General features: G+C 30.6%; 3 protein-coding genes across 3 annotated transcripts; 1 reads left to right on the top strand and 2 right to left on the bottom strand.

Annotated features, from left to right (window-relative positions):
- Positions 1-2,363: 2,363 nt before the first annotated feature.
- On the bottom strand, positions 2,364-3,295 carry LOC123906524. The gene has a single exon (XM_045956449.1). It carries the CDS (start codon positions 3,183-3,185, stop codon positions 2,607-2,609), a length of 579 nt encoding a protein of 192 aa, XP_045812405.1. The 5' UTR covers positions 3,186-3,295; the 3' UTR covers positions 2,364-2,606.
- Positions 3,296-5,731: 2,436 nt separating this feature from the next.
- On the bottom strand, positions 5,732-9,459 carry LOC123904030 (xyloglucan O-acetyltransferase 3-like). The gene is made up of 3 exons (XM_045953729.1): positions 8,977-9,459; positions 8,285-8,571; positions 5,732-6,547 (listed from the first exon to the last, which is right to left on the bottom strand). The coding sequence occupies exons 1-3, from the start codon at positions 9,296-9,298 to the stop codon at positions 5,732-5,734; spliced, it is 1,425 nt and encodes a 474-aa protein (XP_045809685.1). The 5' UTR covers positions 9,299-9,459.
- A 7,181-nt stretch (positions 9,460-16,640) lies between these two features.
- On the top strand, positions 16,641-19,429 carry LOC123906523 (ABC transporter F family member 4-like). The gene is made up of 2 exons (XM_045956448.1): positions 16,641-16,800; positions 17,031-19,429. The coding sequence occupies exon 2, from the start codon at positions 17,040-17,042 to the stop codon at positions 19,179-19,181; it is 2,142 nt and encodes a 713-aa protein (XP_045812404.1). The 5' UTR covers positions 16,641-16,800; positions 17,031-17,039; the 3' UTR covers positions 19,182-19,429.
- Positions 19,430-21,632: the final 2,203 nt, after the last annotated feature.

Below are 21,632 nucleotides of genomic sequence, written 5' to 3'. Positions count from 1 at the left end.
CAAATAAGTGGTGAAAAATTGTAAATAAGTATCCCTATCAATTTGTTGGTGAAGGATATCAATAGAAATGGAGATACCATCCCCCCAATAAATAACCGGCTAAAATGAAGGTGACTTGCATTTCCCAATCACAAAAAGGCCGAACCAAAGTGAAGTCGACAAAATTCTATATGCTACTATATGTAAATAAACATGTACTTGTAGGCACACTTTGGATTCACAGTTGGTTATCAGGTCAAAAAACCCATACAGATATAACAATTTGACAACATGTAGAAAGAAAATGCATAAACTTTTTCACAAACTTTTTAAATGTCTCTTTCTTTAATGAATCATGTAAACATTTTTCAAATTAAAATATTTTATAAACAAAACAGCAACAAAACAAAGTCCGTTACCATGTTTTCCAATATCTGAAAAACACAAACACAACACAAAACAAAACAGACATGCATATGCACTAATCCTGATATACAATCAATTCACCATGCATTGCATCACATAAGTATCAAATACCTAAAAGGAACTCGCATCACTGATATCTAAGCTAGGATCACAACATGATAACATAAATTAAATAGAGCATATGCATTATCATAGCTGAAATGTATACAGCAGGAGATAGATACTTGAAAACTACAGGAATCCAGCTAAGACAACTTCAATGGCAACACAGGAGCAACAATCAAAATAACAACAGCTATCATATTAAGAGACAGTTTGATAAAAATCTCAAAAAACACTAATGTAAGAGAAAGAAAAAAGAAACTTGAAAAGAATCTTGCAATATCTATGAACTTTTAAACATAGCTTCTTCTCATATAACATGAAATTAGCAATCCTAATTCAATGAATACTTTTCCATAAGGAGATAGTCAAAAATTTATTTCAATTGAGAAGCTTTCATAATACACAAGCAAATATAAATTAGGCCTTAATAGAGAATAATTTCCCAACTTCTAAAAAAGCAACAACATGATAAGACTATCTTCATTAGAAACTTAGAACCAAAGTTTTAGATCAGTAATGATCACTCTTAATCTAGTAGAAAATTACAGTACAATACAGTCACAATTGTAGTTGTCAATTACAACATAAAAACATTGATTAGAAGTTAGAACCATTTAACATGAAAAGGAATCGAATCACTTCTACAAGAGATAACAAGACAAAACTCTACACACAACATTTTCTTATAATCTACGAAGAATCGGCACTTCAAATTGAAGACGGGTCTGGTGTCAGACACATGTGGTTACATTCAACCCGTGTTGTCAAAACTGCTTAAAGTGAAAATTAGAAGTTTTTTAAATTCAACTACGCGACAGCGTTTATAGTGCCACGGTAGCTTCTATTTGACAACACTTTATACTAAATAGTGCATCTCAGAATAATATAGATTTGTTCAAATTCTGCTACGCTATATCTCTATTTGACGACATTGCATTCAATCGCTTTAATTTTCTTAAAATATTACTGGAGTCTACATACATGTCAATATCAGTATCATGTCTAGTACTAGTATCTATGTTTCATAGCTTATAATCCAACCACCAACTTTCTAAAACAATTCCTAAATTATTTCTCCAAAAAAGTTCCAATTCAAGAATAACTTAGTTACCATCAACAACAACAACAAATCTTAAATTATTAGCGGTGTTAGTTTCATGTCATGTCAGGTGTCTACATTTCATAGGTTTATAATCAACCCTCCAACTTTCCAAAATTAATCAACATAATGCATAAGCATGCATAAGCAATGCCTCCAAAGAAGTTCCAATTTAAGAATAACTCAATTAGCATAAAAAGGAAAGCAACAGAAATCTTATTACAAGACAAATTCTCCACATAACAATGTCTTATAATCTACGCACCGCTATTGACAACAGAGCAATCACTTCCATTTTCTTAAATTATTAAGAATATCTACACGTCAATCTCAGTTTCTTATCCTATATTTCTGCTTCATAGCTTATAATCAAACTTTCCAAAACTAATCATCATAATTCATAAACAATTCCTCCAAAAAACTTCCAATTTAAGAATAACTCAATCAGCATCAACAACAAAAATTCCTAAATCATTACTGGTGTGTCAATGTTAGTGTCATGTGCTTCATATCTTATGATCCAAACTCCAATATGCTAAAAAATTAATCATCATAATTCATAAACAATTCCTCCAAACAAAGTTCCAATTTAAGAAAAACTAAATTAGCATCAACAACAACAATTCTTAAATTACTACCGGAATCTAATCTACGTGTCACTATCAGTGTCATATCAAGTGTCTGCCTTACGTAGTTTATAATCCAAATTCCAAACTCCAATATTCTAAAACTAATCATCATAATTCATAAACAATTCCTCCGAAAAGTTCCAATTTACGAATAACTCAATCAGCATCAACAACATAAATTCCAAAATTTTACCAATGTCAATGTCAGTATCATGTGCTTCATAGCTAATCATCAAAATTCCAATATTCTAAAACTAATCATCATAATTCATAAACAATTCCTCCAAAAAAAAAAAAAGTTCCAAATTAAGAATAACATAACAACAACAACAATCTTATTACAACAAGCTAACATACAAACAAAGGATTCAATTCTCAATAATATTATTACTATTGTTACCAAGAACAAAGGAGAAAATCTCACGAACCGGATTGAATTGAACAAGAGCAACATCAACAGCATAACCAGTAACAGGCAATTTAAGATCTCTAAGAAGAGTAAAAGCTTCAGCAATTCTCAATTTAGGAACATGATTCGCAACTTCACAATGAGGAATCCAATTTCCAACCGAAAACACATCAGAAACTTCAATCCCTTCTTTAACAATGGAATCAACTAAATTGGAGTGAAAATTGAGAAGAGAGATTGAAGGAGTAGGTGAGAGAAATAGAGTATTGTTATCATTAGAAAAAGAAGAGATTGAAGAGAAAGAAAGAGAAAATGGATCGAATTTAGAAGTTAGGGTTTTGAGAATGGATTCGAGTTTGGAAGGTTCGAGAAGGTAAGGAGTTGAGAAGAGTGTGATGTGTGGTCGTGAACCGATTTCGATTAGTTCGGTACTGATTTGACGGCGAGCGAGAACGTTCCATGCTTTGAGAACTTGGTTTTCGAGTGCTGGATCCATGTAAAGTTCGATCGCGTAACCTTCGTCGGAAGAAGAAGCCATTGGAATCGGAAAATTGGAGAAGAAAGAGTGATTGGTTGTTTTGGTTCGGGTTTTGTGAAATTTGGAGTGATTTGTGAGAGAAAGAAAATGAAGGGAAAGAAAACTTACAAAATGTAATTATTATTTTATTTTATTTTATATTTATATTATTTTGGCCAAATAAAATTATTTAGGATGAGTTTTTAAGATAATAAAAATTAAAACTTTAAGTTGGAAGGGTACTTATAGATTTTTCTCCCTCCAAAAGCACTATAGCTTAGATTTAAAAAACTCTTTTACTTAGGGTTTATTTTTTACTATCGGATAAAACAGTAGAGTTAACGATTGTTATTATAGTGTTTGGGTTTTTTGATTGGATACTCTCAGTCAAGTCTTAATTTTTGGATAAAATTTAAAAAAAAAAAATTATAGCAATGTAAGTTTAATTGTTTGTGTAATCTGAACATTCAAGTGTGCACTAGGAAGTAGGAAGTCTTTGAGATCTAATTTATATAAATTCTATTTAATAGAAAGAAAAAAATTCCTTCTTTCCAAATCTCTTAAGTGGTTGACTAACCGAACTCAACCCTAATCTTCTTTTTTTAATCCAAACCCGTAATCTTTTATCCTAAGGAAACTTTTGTTTAACCCATGTGGGGGTCTTATTAACTCTTGCTTATCTTTCTTAATTATTCGCATTAAAAAAAAAACAGCTTGAAACTCTCAACTCTCAACTCTCATTTTCATTCTTTGATAAATGTACGGTCTTTAATGTCACATTTTCAACATATTATTTTTCAATGCATCTTTAATTTATAAACTTCTACGTTTAATTGTACTTTTAATTTTTCAATCAACCATTGATGTTTTCAAAAAAAAAATTTATGAACACGCAAACTTTATTATAGATCATTTTTCAATGCATTTCTAATTGCTCAATGATTCATTTTCAATGCAACATTTATTGTTTTTAAGAAACTTCTGAGTTCTGATAAATGAACAACTTTAATGGTGCATTGTTCTACGCAATGTTTTCCAATGCATGTCTAAATTTTTATTACATCTATTCATTTTAACTTATTATCAATGTAACATTTAAGGTTTTCAATGAACTTTTACAAATGCACAAACTTTAATGACAAACTAAATTAAACTTCATTTTTCGATGCAAACTTTGATTTACAATCAAACTCTGGTGTTTCTAAAGAAATTTTGATAAACATGCAAATTTTATTGACACACTACCTCACATCATTTTCAATGCATTTTAAACCTCTAGTTTCTTAATCAAATGTTTGATGTTTTTACGCAACATTTAATAAATATGTAGACGTTAATAATATTGAAACATTGTCATCTTTCTACATTTTAAATTATGAGTCCGGTTAAATAGTGTCCGGTGTAATAGTTAAGAAAACAAAAATGATAATAAAAGCAAAAGTTTTAAACGAAAAAGTTTTTTTTTCAAAAATTCAAAGCATTGAATTCACTACTTTTAAGATTATATTACTACCATTTTGTGTCCTTAACTATTGCCTCGGGGGCACTCTTTAGCAAGTATTAGCACATTAATTAAGCAACAAACAACACTTTAACTAAATTGTTAGATGATTACATTATTAGATATGTTATTTTAGATATTTAATATCATATAATTAATTAATGCATAATCAATATACATGTTATTCGATTAAATGGTTGTATCTCGTGTGTGTGCGCCCAAATTAAGAGGTAGACTTTTAAAAACTTATTTTTAAAATCAGTCTCAGTGAAAAAAATTACAAGAATCACTATGAATTCATGTGTTTACCTCTTGAAACGTCGAAGAATTTGATCACGAGCGCTGCTCAAACGACGACGCCTTTACTCAAGTATAAGCCCGAGTAAATAGTCTAACTGTCAATAATATATATCCAAACAACTCTCGTGTAACACAAGCATGTAACTAGATATATGGGGTGTGAGATAGGGATGATCTAATAGGAGGGACCTTATTAGTTAGTGATATAATAGATTTTGAATATACTAAAATATCATCTTAAAAGTTAAGTTGACTGTTCAACCAATATAAAACCAACTTATAAGATAAAGATTATCCTCACTTATAAATTTATTGTCGACATCTCATACGATCAAATATAGTAGTAGACAGAAGTAATCAAATAAAATTCATAGGAGTTGTTGAAGGTTGCACCACCAAAGTAAAAGGTAGATGAAGTGTTTAAAATTGAAGTCTTATTCCTTAAGCAGTCAAAAAGTGATAAATGTTATGCATAAAATTGTGCAATTATTATTTTACATGTATTTGACATCTATTCTTAAGCCACAATTTCTTTTTATGAAATCCTTAAACAATACCTTTAAGACACTTTACCCTTGCAATATTATGAACAATGAAAAGACACAAAAGATACAACAATCCTAAAAATTAAAACCACATATCAATGTAACAAAATAAAACAAAGACAATATCATTATTCTCATGTACTAATTATATAAAAGAATGTATATAATCATAGAAATTTATATTCCCCTTTTAACTATATATAACATAAAAACTATAATAATCATCTTGTATTTGATGATGACTCTAATCCAAAACTCATCATCATATCTTCATCACCATCCCTTTGAAGAACAGCTAACAATAATTCATTCCAAATATCAATAGCACCAGGCAAACACCAATGAGTACAATCATTATAACCTTTCATCCATTTATTACCCCAATGTTCACCAGGATGTCCATCTGGTCTCATCATCATAGCATTTGTTACATCCAAAATTTCAAACTTAATTTTCCCTTTATTATTATTTTTAACTTTCATAAGCTCTTCCCTTTGAACATTTCTTAATTTCCATTCAAATTTTCCTAAATCAACTTCACCTTCATTCATAGGACTTGTCCTATTACAATACCCTCCAGTGTTCCAAACTCCATTCTCAAAATGGGCTGGTGCAAATGTCCTCAAAATTGTTAACAATTTTCCTTTCTTACATTCTTTGCAATTGTTAATGTAGTTCAATGCTTTTTCAAAAGATAACCTTAAAGGAAAATCTATGTCATAATTTTTCACATTTTTTTCATTGCAATAAACACAACCTATTAATTTACCACCTTGATGAAGATACATTAATCTGAAATACCAATGTCCATCTGAAATTATTGCATAGTCCAATTCTGGTATTACTTTCGCCCAATCTTCGTCTATTTTATCGAAATTCAAGTCGAAAACGCTTGTTCCTGTTCCATTTACCATTCTTTCTTCACCTACTATAAGGAATCTGCTCCATAGCATCATGAGAGTGAAATCATAGTTAGGGAAATAAAATGTTCTAAACCTATCTTCTGAGTCCTTGTGTATATCCTTTGGAATTTCCTCCTGCAAAATTTTGAAGGAAATTGTTACATGGAGTCAAAAATTTGAGCACAAAATGAAGTTAAGGTATTTAATCTACTATCTATTCTAAACTTGAAATTTCTCACATATGCTATTTCATGACATCTATACTACTAGGCTTTTTATGCAATAACATCTTTTAAGGACTAACTAATTCATGAGACTCATCTGACTGTTTACTAATGTGGGGTCAATTGAGGTCAGAGCAAAGTTTTGAATAGACCGACCCAACATAAAAATTGGCACTAGAAGAATTTAAATCTGACACCTAGAGAGGTGTAAGTCTCAACTCTCAAGCCTAAGCCTACACCTTCGTGCCAACCCATGAGGACATATTTAAGTGCTTCTATAATAGTATTCATTTCATTCTCACCAAATAAAGGGCAAAAAAATTCAAAGGGAGAAAAATAGAGAGAAAAGAATCCATAGAATGTCAACGATTAATATCAAGTCATGGTTATAACATTATGTATACAGCAAAACAGAATCAGATTCCAATATTGAAGCTTAACATGGGATTGTTGACCTATTGAATTAAATATAACAATAACAATAATACTAATAGAATAATAGTTTTATAAGTATAGATATTAGATATTAGATATAAAATATGGTGACAGAAAACTGATTATAAGTTTAATTTGTTGAATCATGCTTTGTACGTGTCGATGACATTTGTCTTATACATGTAGATTGGTTCACAACTTATTCAAGTCCCTTGTACAAATTTTCTAATGAAAAATTATGTTGTTCTTTTTCTGCATGATATTTGATTATTTAAAAATGACTTAACTGGTACTCTCTCATCCATGAAATGTGAGATGGAAAAAATTTAACTTTGTAACATCTACCAAAAATATTGGACTCAAGTGATTAATGAACTCCCTCTATGACTAATCGTTCAGGAGAACCCGAGTTTGATTCCTTGTTAGAGCAAATTTTGTCCAAGTTCTACTTTTGTCAATTGATCCCAACCAAGTACACTTTTGACAACTAATAATCAAACCTATTAATGGATGAGTATACTAAATAGTTTATTTCCCCATAAAAAGTAGAAGTGAAATTAATTACCAAGTAATTAAATCTGGAAACAGTCACTAAATTGATCCATTATCCCTTACTTTCTGCCTCAACTTTAGCTTTTGACTTTGCATCTTAATTAATCTAAATTTCCCCCTTTTCAATTGAACAAAATGTAAAGAACAAATATTCATAAAAAGAATAATCTAAAGAACAAATTTACAACTTAGGACAAAATGTGAAACTGAATATTGCAACTAAGAAAGTGATGATAAATCATGTGATGTCACATTGAAGCCTTCAATTTTATTTACGAGGATCGCATTTAAGACATCTTATCAAATACAGCTGCAAAGATATTTGATATGTTCAAACTCATTCAAATCCGCAATTTTTTTTATTATTCGCATTTACTGTGTGAGATTCTCGTCACTCGCATGTTTGTCAAACAAAAATTAAAACTTAGGACAAAATGTGAAACTAAATTGCAACAAAGAAAGTGCAAAGACATCATGTGGCATCACATTCACAATCCTTTTCCTCTACCCTTCATTTTTATTTACAAGAATCACATTCCACTTATTATGCAAGCAAAGAATTTTCAACACCTCAAAAGCCAAAAAAAATGTATGTTATGTGCAACGTGTAAAATAAAAAAAAATTAAAAAAAAATTAAAAAAAAAAACTTAACAAACTAACCTGTGACAAGAGGCATAGAAGAGAATCCATATGGTTCCTAGCCACAGAATCACCTATAAAAGACATTTTCTTGCCACGAACCATGTTGAGAAAAATTTTAGGATCAAACATTGGAAGCTCGCATTGCTCAGGTTTCCATTTCCAATTAAGAAAATCACTATCAATTCTTCCATTCTTGAAACAATTTTTGCTATCAGGAATTGTAGGGCAACTTGAATTTGTGTAATATGATGACCCTCTTAAACCTCTAATCCAATGTCCCTTAAACAAGTCACAAGTTTTCTTCTCTAAAAAAAAAAAAATAAAATAAAAAAGTATTAAACATAAATTATTCGAGAATTCAGCTTTCAAAAGAACAATACAAACAGGTTTACGTAGTTTGACACATGTGACAAAAATTTAGGAACATGTATAATTTTTTAATTCTTAATTCGCATTGATAGAATGAGCAATTCTATAACCTTGGCCCCATCTCTCCGGTTCCACCACATATCTCCTATTTTTTCTCTTTAATTTTTTGAGCTCGAAAGTGTATCGGGTCAAACTTCAATTTGAATTGTCCCATTAACATGGTTTGATGAATCTCAACAAAAATTATACAAAATTGTGTTAAATAAAATTGATGCAAACATATGAAAGGAAATTGAGGACGAAAAAAAATTGAATATGGATGTGATCATTTTGGAACATACCCTTATGTGGTTTGGATGGTGGAAGTGTTGATACCTTGGCATGTTGATGTTCTTCGATGATTTCATGGTCTTGATTAGCCACAAAGGTTTTGGCATGTTCATGTTCTTGTTTTTGGGAGTGATTTTCAATGATTTCATCATGGCTTTGATTAGGCACAAGGGTTAAAGAATTTGGAGAATAAAGGAAGAAGAAACTCAAAATGGTGACTATCAATAGAGATGACAAAATATAAGGGAACCCCTTAATCAATAGGGTTGAACAGCTTTCCCGTTGGCCATAATTGTGAAACTTGTCATGAAAAGTCTTACTAGATGTTTTCATGGTTTTCTACAACATTCCCTCAAAAAAAGAGTGATAGAGAGATGAGAGGAAGAAAAAAAGGGTTTTAATGTGAGAGAATCATGAGAATCACAAATCATATCAAAAACATAATAATAAGAGGAGGAAAAAATGCAATTTAGGAAGAATTGAGGTTTTTCTATGTAACCTCCATCATGAAAGTTTGTGAAATATATTTTGAGAGGGTGTATTGGATTGAGATTTTATGAGATAATTTTGGCAAAAAAAGTCTTGATGATTTTATGAGATTTTGTTGGACTATATTGATTTTGTGAGATTTTAAAGACTTTTTTACAAAGACTTTTTTACAATCAAGATTTTTAACACATGATTTGAATGGATTTTGAGAGATTTTTTCAGAAGACTTTTTTACAATCAAGATTTCATAACACTTTATATATTAGGAAACTTTTGTATATTAGGAAAATTTTAAAAGAATCAATAAATTTTAATAAAAGAAATTATATTTTTTTGGGAATCCAAAGATTTAAAAAAAAAAACCTTACATTTTTTTACGTATATGTTTCTTTTTTTTTTGGTACATTTTTACGTATATGTTTCTAATCACCAATAAAAATGTTATCACCACCACCACCATTGATGGAAAATAGAAGTAGATGAATGTGTGACGAAAAAAATTTGTTTGCCGTTGTAATTAATCAAAACTTTGTAAAAAAGATGTATAATTTGTTAAAATATTTTTTTGCAAAAGAACATATTTGATAGGTAAAGAAGAAGAAGAAAACCGGTATAATGATGATGAAAGTAAAAAGTCTTGAAGAGTTTGAAAAATTCTCAAAACTTTTGGGGAGATTGTTGAAAAAGTGAACAAAGAAAAGAAGAAAAAACCGGGTGCAGTGATGATTAACTATGAAAGTAATAAAGAAGAAGAATAAATTTTATACAGATAAAAGTAAAAAGTTTTGGAGAGTTCAAAAAAGTCTCAAGACTTTTGGTGAGATTTTTGAAAAAGTCAGTCAAGTGTATTTTCAACCAAAAAATCTCTCAAAATCCATTCCAAACAAGAGTCCATCAAAATCGGTAGACTTTTGAATACCAATAGACATTTTAAAAGTAGGAACAAATCTCAATTGAATACCAACGGATTTTGTTGCCCTAAAAAAAATCTTATTTGTTTTGATTGAATACCACAAAATTTATTTAACTTTTTTAAAAGTCTTGATTGAATACCTCAAGATTTTTTTGTCATAAAAAAGTCTTTTAAAATCCCATGAAATCTCAATCCAATACACACCCCATGGATTTATTAAGCCAGTAGGTTTGGTCTAGTGATGAGTGGTTGAGTAGTACGTTACAACTCATGTGTTCGATCCCAGCTCATTGTAAACAAAAAAAAAAGATTTATTAATGTTTTTTAATAAAATGAGAGATTACGGTTTTAATTTATTTTTTGACTAATACAGTTTTTTTACTAATACATTTTAAATTAAAATGAAGAAATTAAAATATAAATTATAAAAATCAATAATTAAAATTTATTTGTAAAACTTAATCCTATAAGAATTTAATTTATATGCATCGTCATTAAAATTTTTTTTACACATGCGTCCAATAATATACCGACACATCATGTATGATATTTAAAAGAGGTATAATGCCTTCAATAATATCGTTATAGTTATTCTTGTTTTTCATGTTCTCTCTAAGAGAGGTATAACGCCTTCTGCTAAATCCGGAATCTGAATATACATTAGACGATCCCAGCTGCACAAAATTTATCGGACGGCAGCTATCTTTTTAAAGAAAGTGTACCAATGACCCGTAAGTACAGATATGTATTTTTTAGGTTTAATTAGTCTATTGGTCCCTTAAAGATATTTTAGGTTTCACAATGGTCCCTTAAAGAAAAAAAGCTCAGATTGGTCCCTTAAAGAAAAAAATGTCCGGATTGGTCCCTTAAAGACATATATATGTTTGCCATATTGGTCATTTCCGTTAAATTTTAACTCCAAATATAACAAAAAATTTCAATTGTTAAAATTTTAAAAATTAATAAGGTTTTTGGTAGACCACTTACACTTAATGACATCCACAATCCAGTCAATTAAAACTAACGTTTTTTGTAAAAAATTCACAGAAAGGACCAATTGAGAAACAGATGTGTCTTTAAGGGACCAATCCGGACCTTTTTTCTTTAAGGGACCATTGTGAAACCTAAAATGTCTTTAAGGGACCAAAAGACTAATTAAGTCTATTTTTTATTATCTTAAAAAGTAAGTGGTATAAATAAGAAAAATGTAATTTGACCAATCGTTACTTGGTTCAGTGGTGATTGACGTTAAACTTGGTACGGAGAACCACGGTTCGATACCCCGCAACTGTGATTCGAATGGGACTGAAACCACTTAATGCCAGAACTGACACCCGAACCAAATTAAACTGGTGGTGAATGCCAAAAAAAAAATGTATAATTACGTGCAAATATCTATATATATAATTCCTAAATAGTTGTGGAACCACTAATCTAACCCTAATCCACATAAGCCACTTACATCCAATTAAATCACTCAATAATGTCACATCACTTTCTTATATTATATCATTGTCATTATGTACTCTTCATATACTCACATCAATAATATTTATATAGATGACTTTTCATGTTTTTTTTTTTTTTTTGTTGTAAATTTTCAAGTTTTTATTGTAAATAATATTCTTCACATTGTCTACTAAAATTTGATTAAGATTTTTACTTTTCAAGTTTTTTTCTATTTTTTTTTTTGTAAATAATCACCCATATTAAAATCTCAGTCAATTTATTAATTGTCTAACTAATTATTATTTTTTGGCTAAAGAAATTTTCTAATTATTTTAGTCCTATTCTTGGATTTTTTTTCTTTTTTTGGGTACATACATATTCTTGCATTCTCTTACTTAGTGATTAGTATCAATTTTGTTGATAGTTTACTCTAGATTTCTTTAGTTGTTGGGTTATTGATTTGTTGTAATATACTAATGTAATTTCAAATATGTGGTGCATAGAGAAGTTTTTCGAAATTTATAAACACATATTGACATCAATATATTATATTTAGATGATTTTTTTTATTATTATTATTGTTATTATTATAATTTTGATAATAATAATTATTTCAACTTATACAAATATTTTTTCCGCGTTATAATGTAAAATAGCGCATAAAACCCGTGCATCGCACGGGTAAGGGTCTAGTTAATGAGTATAGATGGTTATTTTCGTTTTTAGTAAACCTTAATTAGATAATTATCATATTTGTTTCTAATTAATCTCTCCTATCCTTTTTATTAGATAATTATCATATTTGTTTCTAATTAATCTTTCCGATTCTTTTTATAAGAAATATTTCACCTTTTTTTGTAGACCAAAGATATCCTCACGCGTAACTGCAAAGACTAATCATGTCGAGGTATATTTCATCTTTTTAGATTAATTGAATAATTAATGTATTTAAGATTGTTATAACCATTATATTAATTATTTAATAAATTTAGAAAAATAAAGTGTCTTTTGTAAAAAAACCAGAAGTGGTATTATCTTTTGAAAATTAATATATTTAACTATTTTCTTTTTGACAAAACATATATACTATCTTTTAGTCAAAAAAAAAATATATACTATCTTATCCTTAGGAAATTTCTGATTTTGTCGTAATTATAATTAAAGTAAAGTAATTAAGTTACATTGGGTAAGAAAATATTCTTTACGAAAAATACCGAAACTTAATCGAGACAGTTATGGATACATTTGAAATGTATCATGTATACAGTATACAACTATATTCTTCATACGATTTTTCCTTTTAATAAGCAAGATTATATCGTTACACGTGTACTTGTAATTGGTAGGACATATATCGCATTATATTTGCAAGAGTCGAAGTTCGAATTCCGGACACTTCACTTATTTACTTTTAAGATGGAATTTCTAGTCAGTAGACTACTTCACCAAAAAAAAGTTGGTTACACGATAATTGTACATACCACGTATAAATTTACTTACGTGGCTTGTTCTTATTGTTGTTAAATAAATACGCTGGGTTGGTCGAGTGGTGTTGGCTTGGGCCCTTGGAGTATGCTCCTCTCAAGGTCTCAGGTTCGATTCCCACTGGTGCCAATTTCGGTGGGCTAAGTCCATACAGAGCAAAAAACTCTGGCTTTAAATGGGGCCCCCGCAAGTGGGCGGTGGGATTGGTCCCCTTGGATTAGTCGGTCCAAAGGCCGGATACCAAGTTTTAAAAAAAAAAAAAAAAAATACGCTCGAATTATAAAAAGGCTGAGTAGTACCACCAAATAAAATATGACACATGGCGGTCAAACATGTGCATGTGAATTTTGTTGTAGCTCAAGATACTTTTGCACTTTATTTAGTTCATATGAAAATATAAGGCATATATGATATATGTTGTTGGCATGTGAATATGTGATGGTGGTGAATAAATATGGTCATGGTTTTGTAACATCTTAAGCACTACTTAGTACTACTACACGTTCATTCCACTTTCTCACTTTTCCATTTTGAATATATAACTCAACATATGAAAACACCAACCAATAATCTCCACCTATAAGTTTTCATCCTTTTTTATACTTACATAATAATAGAAGTGGGTGAAAATTCAATGCATGATGATGTGGAGAATTATAGATGGTGTTCATTTTTATTTTATCTACATACTACATTTGACATTATAAAAAAAATTAATTAATTAAGTGAACACTACTTCTACCTCATTGCATTCAATCCCAAATTTTATTTTATTTTTTTACATAAAGAGGGCAAATCCCAAAGAATTTTAAGATGTTTCTATTCACTCCATTTAGGCTTTCACACATTAACTCTTATTTGGTGAATTTCTCATTTCCTTTCTTTTTTTTGAGTTGTAACGCATACATTACTTCCCAGAGGAGTTTTCCATAGATGCACTTTCGAAATACCAAATAAGCTGTGAAAAAAACACACTTCCATCAGCTAAAAATGCTAAAATGATATATTCTCAACAATCTTACTTATGAATAAAACTGAGCAATTTTTTATTTACACATCTTGTGTAAACCGAACTTAGGTTAAATGGAAATTTGATTGGTTTAGAATTTTCATCTATCATTCTATTTTCTTTGTTTTTTGGTTAGTGCCAAGTTTCGAACCAAATACCTAAAGATTGCAAAGTGACTCATCAATCAAGTGGCTACTCGGAAAATAGGCATCATTCATTTTATTTGTGCCATGACGAAACAATTAATGCAAGTCTTTCATGTTAGACAAATAAATTACACAAATTAATTATGATTGGTTTGGGTCGACGTGCTCCAGAGAAGAAAATACATTGTTGCATGAAAAATAGTTTTTGTTTTTGTTTTTCTTTCTCATATGTTTTTTATAACTATATGACTCTATATATAGAGCTACATAAAAACAAATCATACATTTTAAATAATAAATTAATCCTATAAATTTTAAACATATCTTAAATATTTTAAACTGAAATAAAAATTTTAAACTTTAATGTCATCTTATTTTAAATATAAAACTAAAATATATTTAAATCTAAAATCTTTAAAAAAAAATATTTAGGCATTATTCTCAACATTTATCTTGACTAAATATCTTTTTGCTATTTCCAATTCGAGATTTATGTTGATTATATTTTTTTGTTTATCAATTATCTTTTCTGACCGAATATCTTTTTATTGTATCAATCGGAGATTTGAATTTAAAGTCCGGTCAGCTTGGACTTAGCCCAATACCTTTTTTGTTAATAAATATAGAACACGTGCAAAAAAGACAAATATAAGATTATGCTTTTTATCTTTTAATTTTTTTTAGCCATAACACATGTTAGAGACGAATTTTGTGATTGAATTTTTAAATACTTGAAAAAACCGGTCTCTAAAATTGGTCAAAGTTAAGACTTCCAAAGGTTGGGGAAGATTGATTTTGTTATGGATGAAGAAGTTAAGGATGTCAATAAGTTTGAAAATAGACTTTCACATGTTCAGTTTAAGCCTGTAAAGTTAAGAATGTTGATAAGTTCAAAAATAGACTTTCTCATGTTCAACTAAATCCTTAAGAGGCTAAGAATGTCGATAAGATCGCAAATAAACTTTCACATGTTCAGGCAGAGAGATCAAATATGTTGATAATAAGTTCAAAAATAAACTTTCGCATATTCAGGCAAAACTTGAAGAGGTTAAGATCATTAAAGTTCAAAACTAGACTTTCACCCTTTCAAATAAAACTTAAAGATATTAATGATGTTATAAGTTTAAAATAGATGGCATTTTATTATAATACCAAAAAATTATTGCTATAAAGAAATCGACCGCGCGCAATTAGTAAATTACTTTTTTCCCTACAGATTTTTCCAAATGAAAATCAGCTGAAATTCCCTAAGTATAAAATCATCTTTTTATTGTATTTCCATGCGATTAATTAGTAAATTTGGTGGTAATAAATTTTATTGTATTAGAAGTAAATAGATTAGAAGTAGATTTCTTGTAAAAAAAAAAAGTTCTACTAACATGTGCCCTAAGGACACATTTTAAGGTGCATTTAATTAACCAATATCTCATTTAATTTACTTTAAAAATAGCAATAATTAACTTTATTAATTAAAAGATATGGTTCACTATATTTATTACCAATTTAAAAAAATTGCATAGGCAAAATATGATACTTGCCAAATACTTGATCTATGATCACGCGATTGGTCAAAAACATTTTGCTACAAAGCTTTTTTTTTTCAAACTTTTTTTAAGATGAAAAAAAAATTAAATTATAGTAAGTATTATAAAATTCTAAAACATATTAGCAATTCAAAAGCTAAAATACTACAAACAATCGTTACCATTACAACATAATACTATAATACTCAGTCTTGTTCACCGAAAAAAAACAAAAATCACAAGTTGGCATAAATCAAGTATTACCAGAAGTACTATAAGTCTGATTGTTAACAAACCAAAAAAAAATGGATGCATATAATTATGGTCGTATTACCAATCGCGTGATCATAAATCAAATTTGACAGCATATTATATTTTGTCTTTCCAATTCTCTTAAATAGATAATAAATATAGTGAACTATATCTTTTAATTAATAAAGTTAATTATTACTTTTTTTGAAGTAAATTAAACGGGATATTAATTAATTAAATGCAACTTAAAATATGCCCTTAGGGCACATGTTAGCATTTGAAAAAAAAAAAATAAAACAAAAAGATTAGAAGTAGATTTTTTAAAAAAAAGATTGCCCTCATATGATATACGATATGTTAGGTGGTCCGTGGTGAACGCGAACAAGAACTTGGCTATATATAACCATTCTACAAAATCATCAAATTCATAACAAATAATTTTTCAGATCTCTACTTACTTGAGACTTTCCCTAAAATCAACTTTTCCGTCACATCATCAACATCACCTTCACCGGAAAATCCAGTCGTCGCCGCCGCAACTACCACCACCACAAAAGCGTGACAGACAGGTACAATTTTTCTAGATTTTTTGAAAATTTTGATTGATTGATAATAGGGTTTTCTATGATGCTCGATCTTTTAAGTCTGTCATAGATTGGAAGATAGTAACTAGTGTTTGATTCATTATGTGTTGTTTAGTTTCATGTTACATTTGAAATTAGTTACAGGAGTAACTAGGGTTTAGTACGTATTCTTATGTATCAATTCTATTAATTTTCTTTATTTATTTATTTTTCAGTTTTCTTCAATGGGAAATAAAAGGACAAAGACAAATGGGGCAGGTCCATCTACAAGTAGCAAATATCTTTCTGAGAAGGAAAATTATTTATCTGTCAATGCCGATTTGGCCAATATGCCTAAAAAGTCATCTTCTTCGAATAAGCCAAAGCCAAAACCTGCTCCAAAAGCTTCTACATACATTGATCATAATGATCTTCCTACCTCTGATGATGATGATGATGATTCCGAAGAGGAGTTAGAGCAAAAGCATAGGCCTGATGTGAAGCCTCTTGACTTGTCTATTTCTGACAAAGAGTTGAAAAAGCGTGAAAAGAACGATATTTTAGCTGCCCATCGGGCTGAACAGGCAAAGAAAGAAGCTCTTAACGATGATCGTGATGCTTTCACTGTTGTCATTGGAAGTCGGACCTCGGTGCTTGATGGAGATGATGACACTGATGCTAATGTCAAAGATATAACAATACAAAATTTTTCTGTGTCTGCTCGGGGTAAAGAACTTCTGAAAAATGCATCAGTGACGATATCTCATGGAAAGCGATATGGTTTGGTTGGACCGAATGGAATGGGCAAGTCAACACTTTTGAAGCTTCTTGCTTGGAGGAAGATACCAGTACCTAAGAATATTGATGTCCTTCTGGTTGAGCAGGAGGTAGTTGGGGATGATAAAACAGCACTTGAAGCCGTCGTTTCAGCCAATGCAGAACTTGTTAAAGTTCGACAAGAAGTTGCAGATTTACAGAATGCAACTTCTGTCAAAGAGGGTGTGGATGAAGATGATGATACTAATGAGGATGAGGATGTCGGAGAAAAGCTCGCAGAGCTGTATGAAAAATTACAACTGATGGGGTCTGATGCCGCTGAACCTCAAGCATCTAAGATTTTAGCTGGTCTGGGTTTTACAAAGGATATGCAGGGCCGTCCTACAAAATCCTTTAGTGGTGGGTGGAGGATGAGAATTTCATTAGCTCGAGCACTTTTCGTTCAGCCCACTTTATTATTGCTCGATGAACCCACTAATCATCTTGACCTGAGGGCTGTTCTCTGGTTGGAAGAGTACCTGTGTCGTTGGAAGAAAACTTTGGTGGTTGTATCGCACGACAGAGATTTCCTCAATACTGTATGCTCTGAAATTATTCACTTGCATGATTTGAAACTTCAACCCTATGTTGGAGATTTTGATGCTTTTGAGAGTGGGTATGAACAGCGTCGTAGAGAGATGAATAAGAAGTATCAGATTTATAACAAGCAATTGAAAGCAGCTAGAAGGACTGGAAACAAGGCTCAACAAGATAAGGTGAAGGATCGAGCTAAGTTTGCAGCTGCAAAGGAAGCATCAAAAAGCAAAAGTAAGGGAAAGGGTAATGAGGATGAGGCCCAAGTAGAGGTACCACAGAAGTGGAGAGACTACAGCGTGGAGTTCCACTTTCCTGAACCTACTCAGCTCACACCTCCACTTCTGAAGGTTGAAAATGTGAGCTTCGTCTATCCAAACCGAGAGGATTTCAGACTCTCGGATGTTGATGTTGGCATTGATATGGGGACTCGTGTTGCCATTGTTGGGCCTAATGGAGCCGGAAAATCTACACTGCTAAATCTTCTAGCCGGTGATTTGCATGAAACAGAAGGTCATATTCATAGGAGTCAGAAGTTGAGAATAGGGAGATACTCCCAACATTTTGTGGACCAACTGACAATGGACGAAACACCTGTTCAGTACCTCCTTCGCCTCTGCCCAGACTATAAGGGAGCTGGACTTAGCAAGGCGGAGGATGTCCATGAACAACTTGGCAAATTTGGGCTACCTAGTCATAATCGTAAAACCCCCATTGTCAAACTATCAGGTGGGCAGAAATCTCGAGTCGTTTTCACATCGATATCCATGTCAAAACCTCACATTTTATTGTTAGATGAACCCACGAATCATCTGGATATGGAAAGTATTGATGCATTGGCCGATGCGCTGGTTAAATTCAAAGGTGGAGTTATTCTTGTTAGTCACGATTCTAGATTGATATCACAGGTCTGTGCTGATGAAGAAAAGAGTCAAATTTGGGTTGTTGAGGATGGCATTGTCAGAATTTTCCCCGGAACATTTGAAGATTACAAGGAAGATTTGCTGAAAGAGATTAAAGCTGAAGTTGATGATTGAGCTTCCTCTTGTGAGATGGCGACAATTTCCAAATGCATTTATTTATTATTATACACTTGTATTTTGCTAATAAAGATGTTAATTGCTGAGCTTTGGCTAATGTGCACAACCACATTATGTGTTGCATTGTGCACAAGTTTCATTTACCATTAGAGTTTGAAGTCCCATTGTATCTTATGGTGCTTGTTCTGTACTAAATCTTTTTCCTTTATTAAAATAAATAATAAATTAATTCCAATTTTCTTCCATCCATGGTTAATCGGAACTAACATCTCCATGTGAATCCCTATCTAAACAACGTACACACTAGTGTAATGCACGGGTGAAAAAAATATTACTATTTATTAAAAACAAATATGATGTATAGGTTTTTTTCTCTTGGTAAAATTATTTAACATAGTATAAAAATGTTTAGGTATAGATGTAATAATGGATACTTTATGCTAGATAATTTTTCCATTTATGATATTTATATTAATTGAGTCAGGATCCGTTGATACCAGGTAATTCGTCTATTTTTTTTAATTCAATGGTTGTGATCAATTCACTTAAAATATCATGTGATTTTAATTTGTATCTTTAGTGAATTAATTCTCAGTTACCTATTTTTTCTCAATCAAATCTCTAATTCATTTCCTCAAAAAAAAAAAATCATAATTCAACGTGATCGTTACTCTCTCTTATAAGTCCCAAAACATTCTATCTTTATTTTTGGATTGCAAAGTAGTTATTTTTCATCGTAGCGATCTTTATCCTCTGATCTTTATCCTCTTAAATATGCTATAGAGAGATTGTGACAATATGCTTATTTATGGGATTGCCGGTTTTGATTTTATGGGGTTTGAATAAGAGGAAACAGATGGAGTTTGGAAGGGGATTGTCTTGGATCAAATACAATCAAATTAGGACTCTGGCAGAGATTGAAGAACTCAGGGACAGTGAATTAGAGATTTGGTTTCATCCAAAAATCCAGTTTCAGTCAGTGATCACTCCCTCTTTTATTTTTGTTCACTCATGGTAAAAATTAAACCCATAAATCACATTGAAATTTTTTGCAGAACTCAACCCTTGCTTCAAAATTAAGAAGGGGAAGATTGTTACAAAGAAAAGTAGCTTATCTGTAACCCAAAAGTAAAAAAAAAAAAAAACACTTAAATTGCATATCACACATAAATCACGTCATGATGCTAATTAGACTATCAAGCACATAGATCATAAAACAATGAATTGCATTTTTTTTTTTGGACAGAAAAACAATGAATTGTATGTTTGTCATGAAATTTGTGAATTTGACAATAGTACTTTTTTACTTTGCATCTTTCTAATTCTTTATTGCAATTAGGGTTGGGAACAGGCCAGGCCTTGATAGGCCTGAGCCTGGCCTACGATTTTTCTTTAGGCCTGAGTCTGGTCTACGGCCTATCAAATGTCATTTTTTTTGGTCTGGCTTGAGCCTTTTAAAAGCCTGGTCTGGCCTTGTAGCCTATTTAAAAGTCTGTGTTACATTAAAGCTTCTCTATATAGTCTTTTTAAATAGGCTAAACAGGCCTTAAAAAGTTCATATTTAAATTTTTATAGTTTCTACAACATTAAGAAAAAGCTAATAATATGATTAGCACAATAATTAAAAACTACTAAAATAACAAATACGATTACGACAAAGTCGCCATAATACAAATTGTTTGCTAAGTGTAGTCAGCAACAAGCTAACAAACAAAATATAGGATGAGTTGCTACTTGCTCGAGAGAATGAGAGATGGAATGGAGATAGGATTTCTACTTTTGATTTATATGCGTGAAATATAAAAACAAATATATTTTCTCTGTTTTGTTAAAAAAAAAATTTCTCTAATATTTTGTATTTATATAAATAATATTTTTTTATAAGATATAAATAATTATTATTATAAACAGGCCGGCCTATCAGGCTTCGTAGGCCTTTTTAGAAGCCTAAGCCTGATCTATTTATGTAAACAGGCCTTTTTCAAAGCCTAAGCCTGACATTTTTAATAATCAGGCCAGACCAGGCCAGGCTTATACAGGCCAGGCCGAAGGCCCCTGTAGGCCGCCTGGCCTATTCCCAACCCTAATTGCAATTTAAGAGAGCAATAAAATTCGATGTTGGACATAATTCTTTGTATAAAAAGATCTCAAATTTAGAAAAGAACGATAATTAGATGACAAAATATAGGAAATATAGTTAGTTGCAGTGAGAACATGGTATATTTAGTGATCCTTTTAATTAATAATTATTGACATTTAGATCTGATAAAATGAACGTATTAGATTTGGTGTCAAAATAAAATTTGACACCTGGTGTCAACGGATCCTAACTCATATTAATTTTGACTTTAAAAGATTATATTTTTTATCTTTTAATTTTTTTTAGCCATAACACATGTTAGAGACCGATTTTGTGACTGAATCTTTAAATACTTGATAAACCGGTCT

This window comes from Trifolium pratense, linkage group LG2, assembly GCF_020283565.1.
Source record: "Trifolium pratense cultivar HEN17-A07 linkage group LG2, ARS_RC_1.1, whole genome shotgun sequence".
In the NCBI taxonomy this organism is placed as follows: Eukaryota; Viridiplantae; Streptophyta; class Magnoliopsida; order Fabales; family Fabaceae; genus Trifolium; species Trifolium pratense.
The sequence above is the reverse complement of the archived record's forward strand: the minus strand, read 5'-3'. Positions and strand labels throughout refer to the sequence as shown.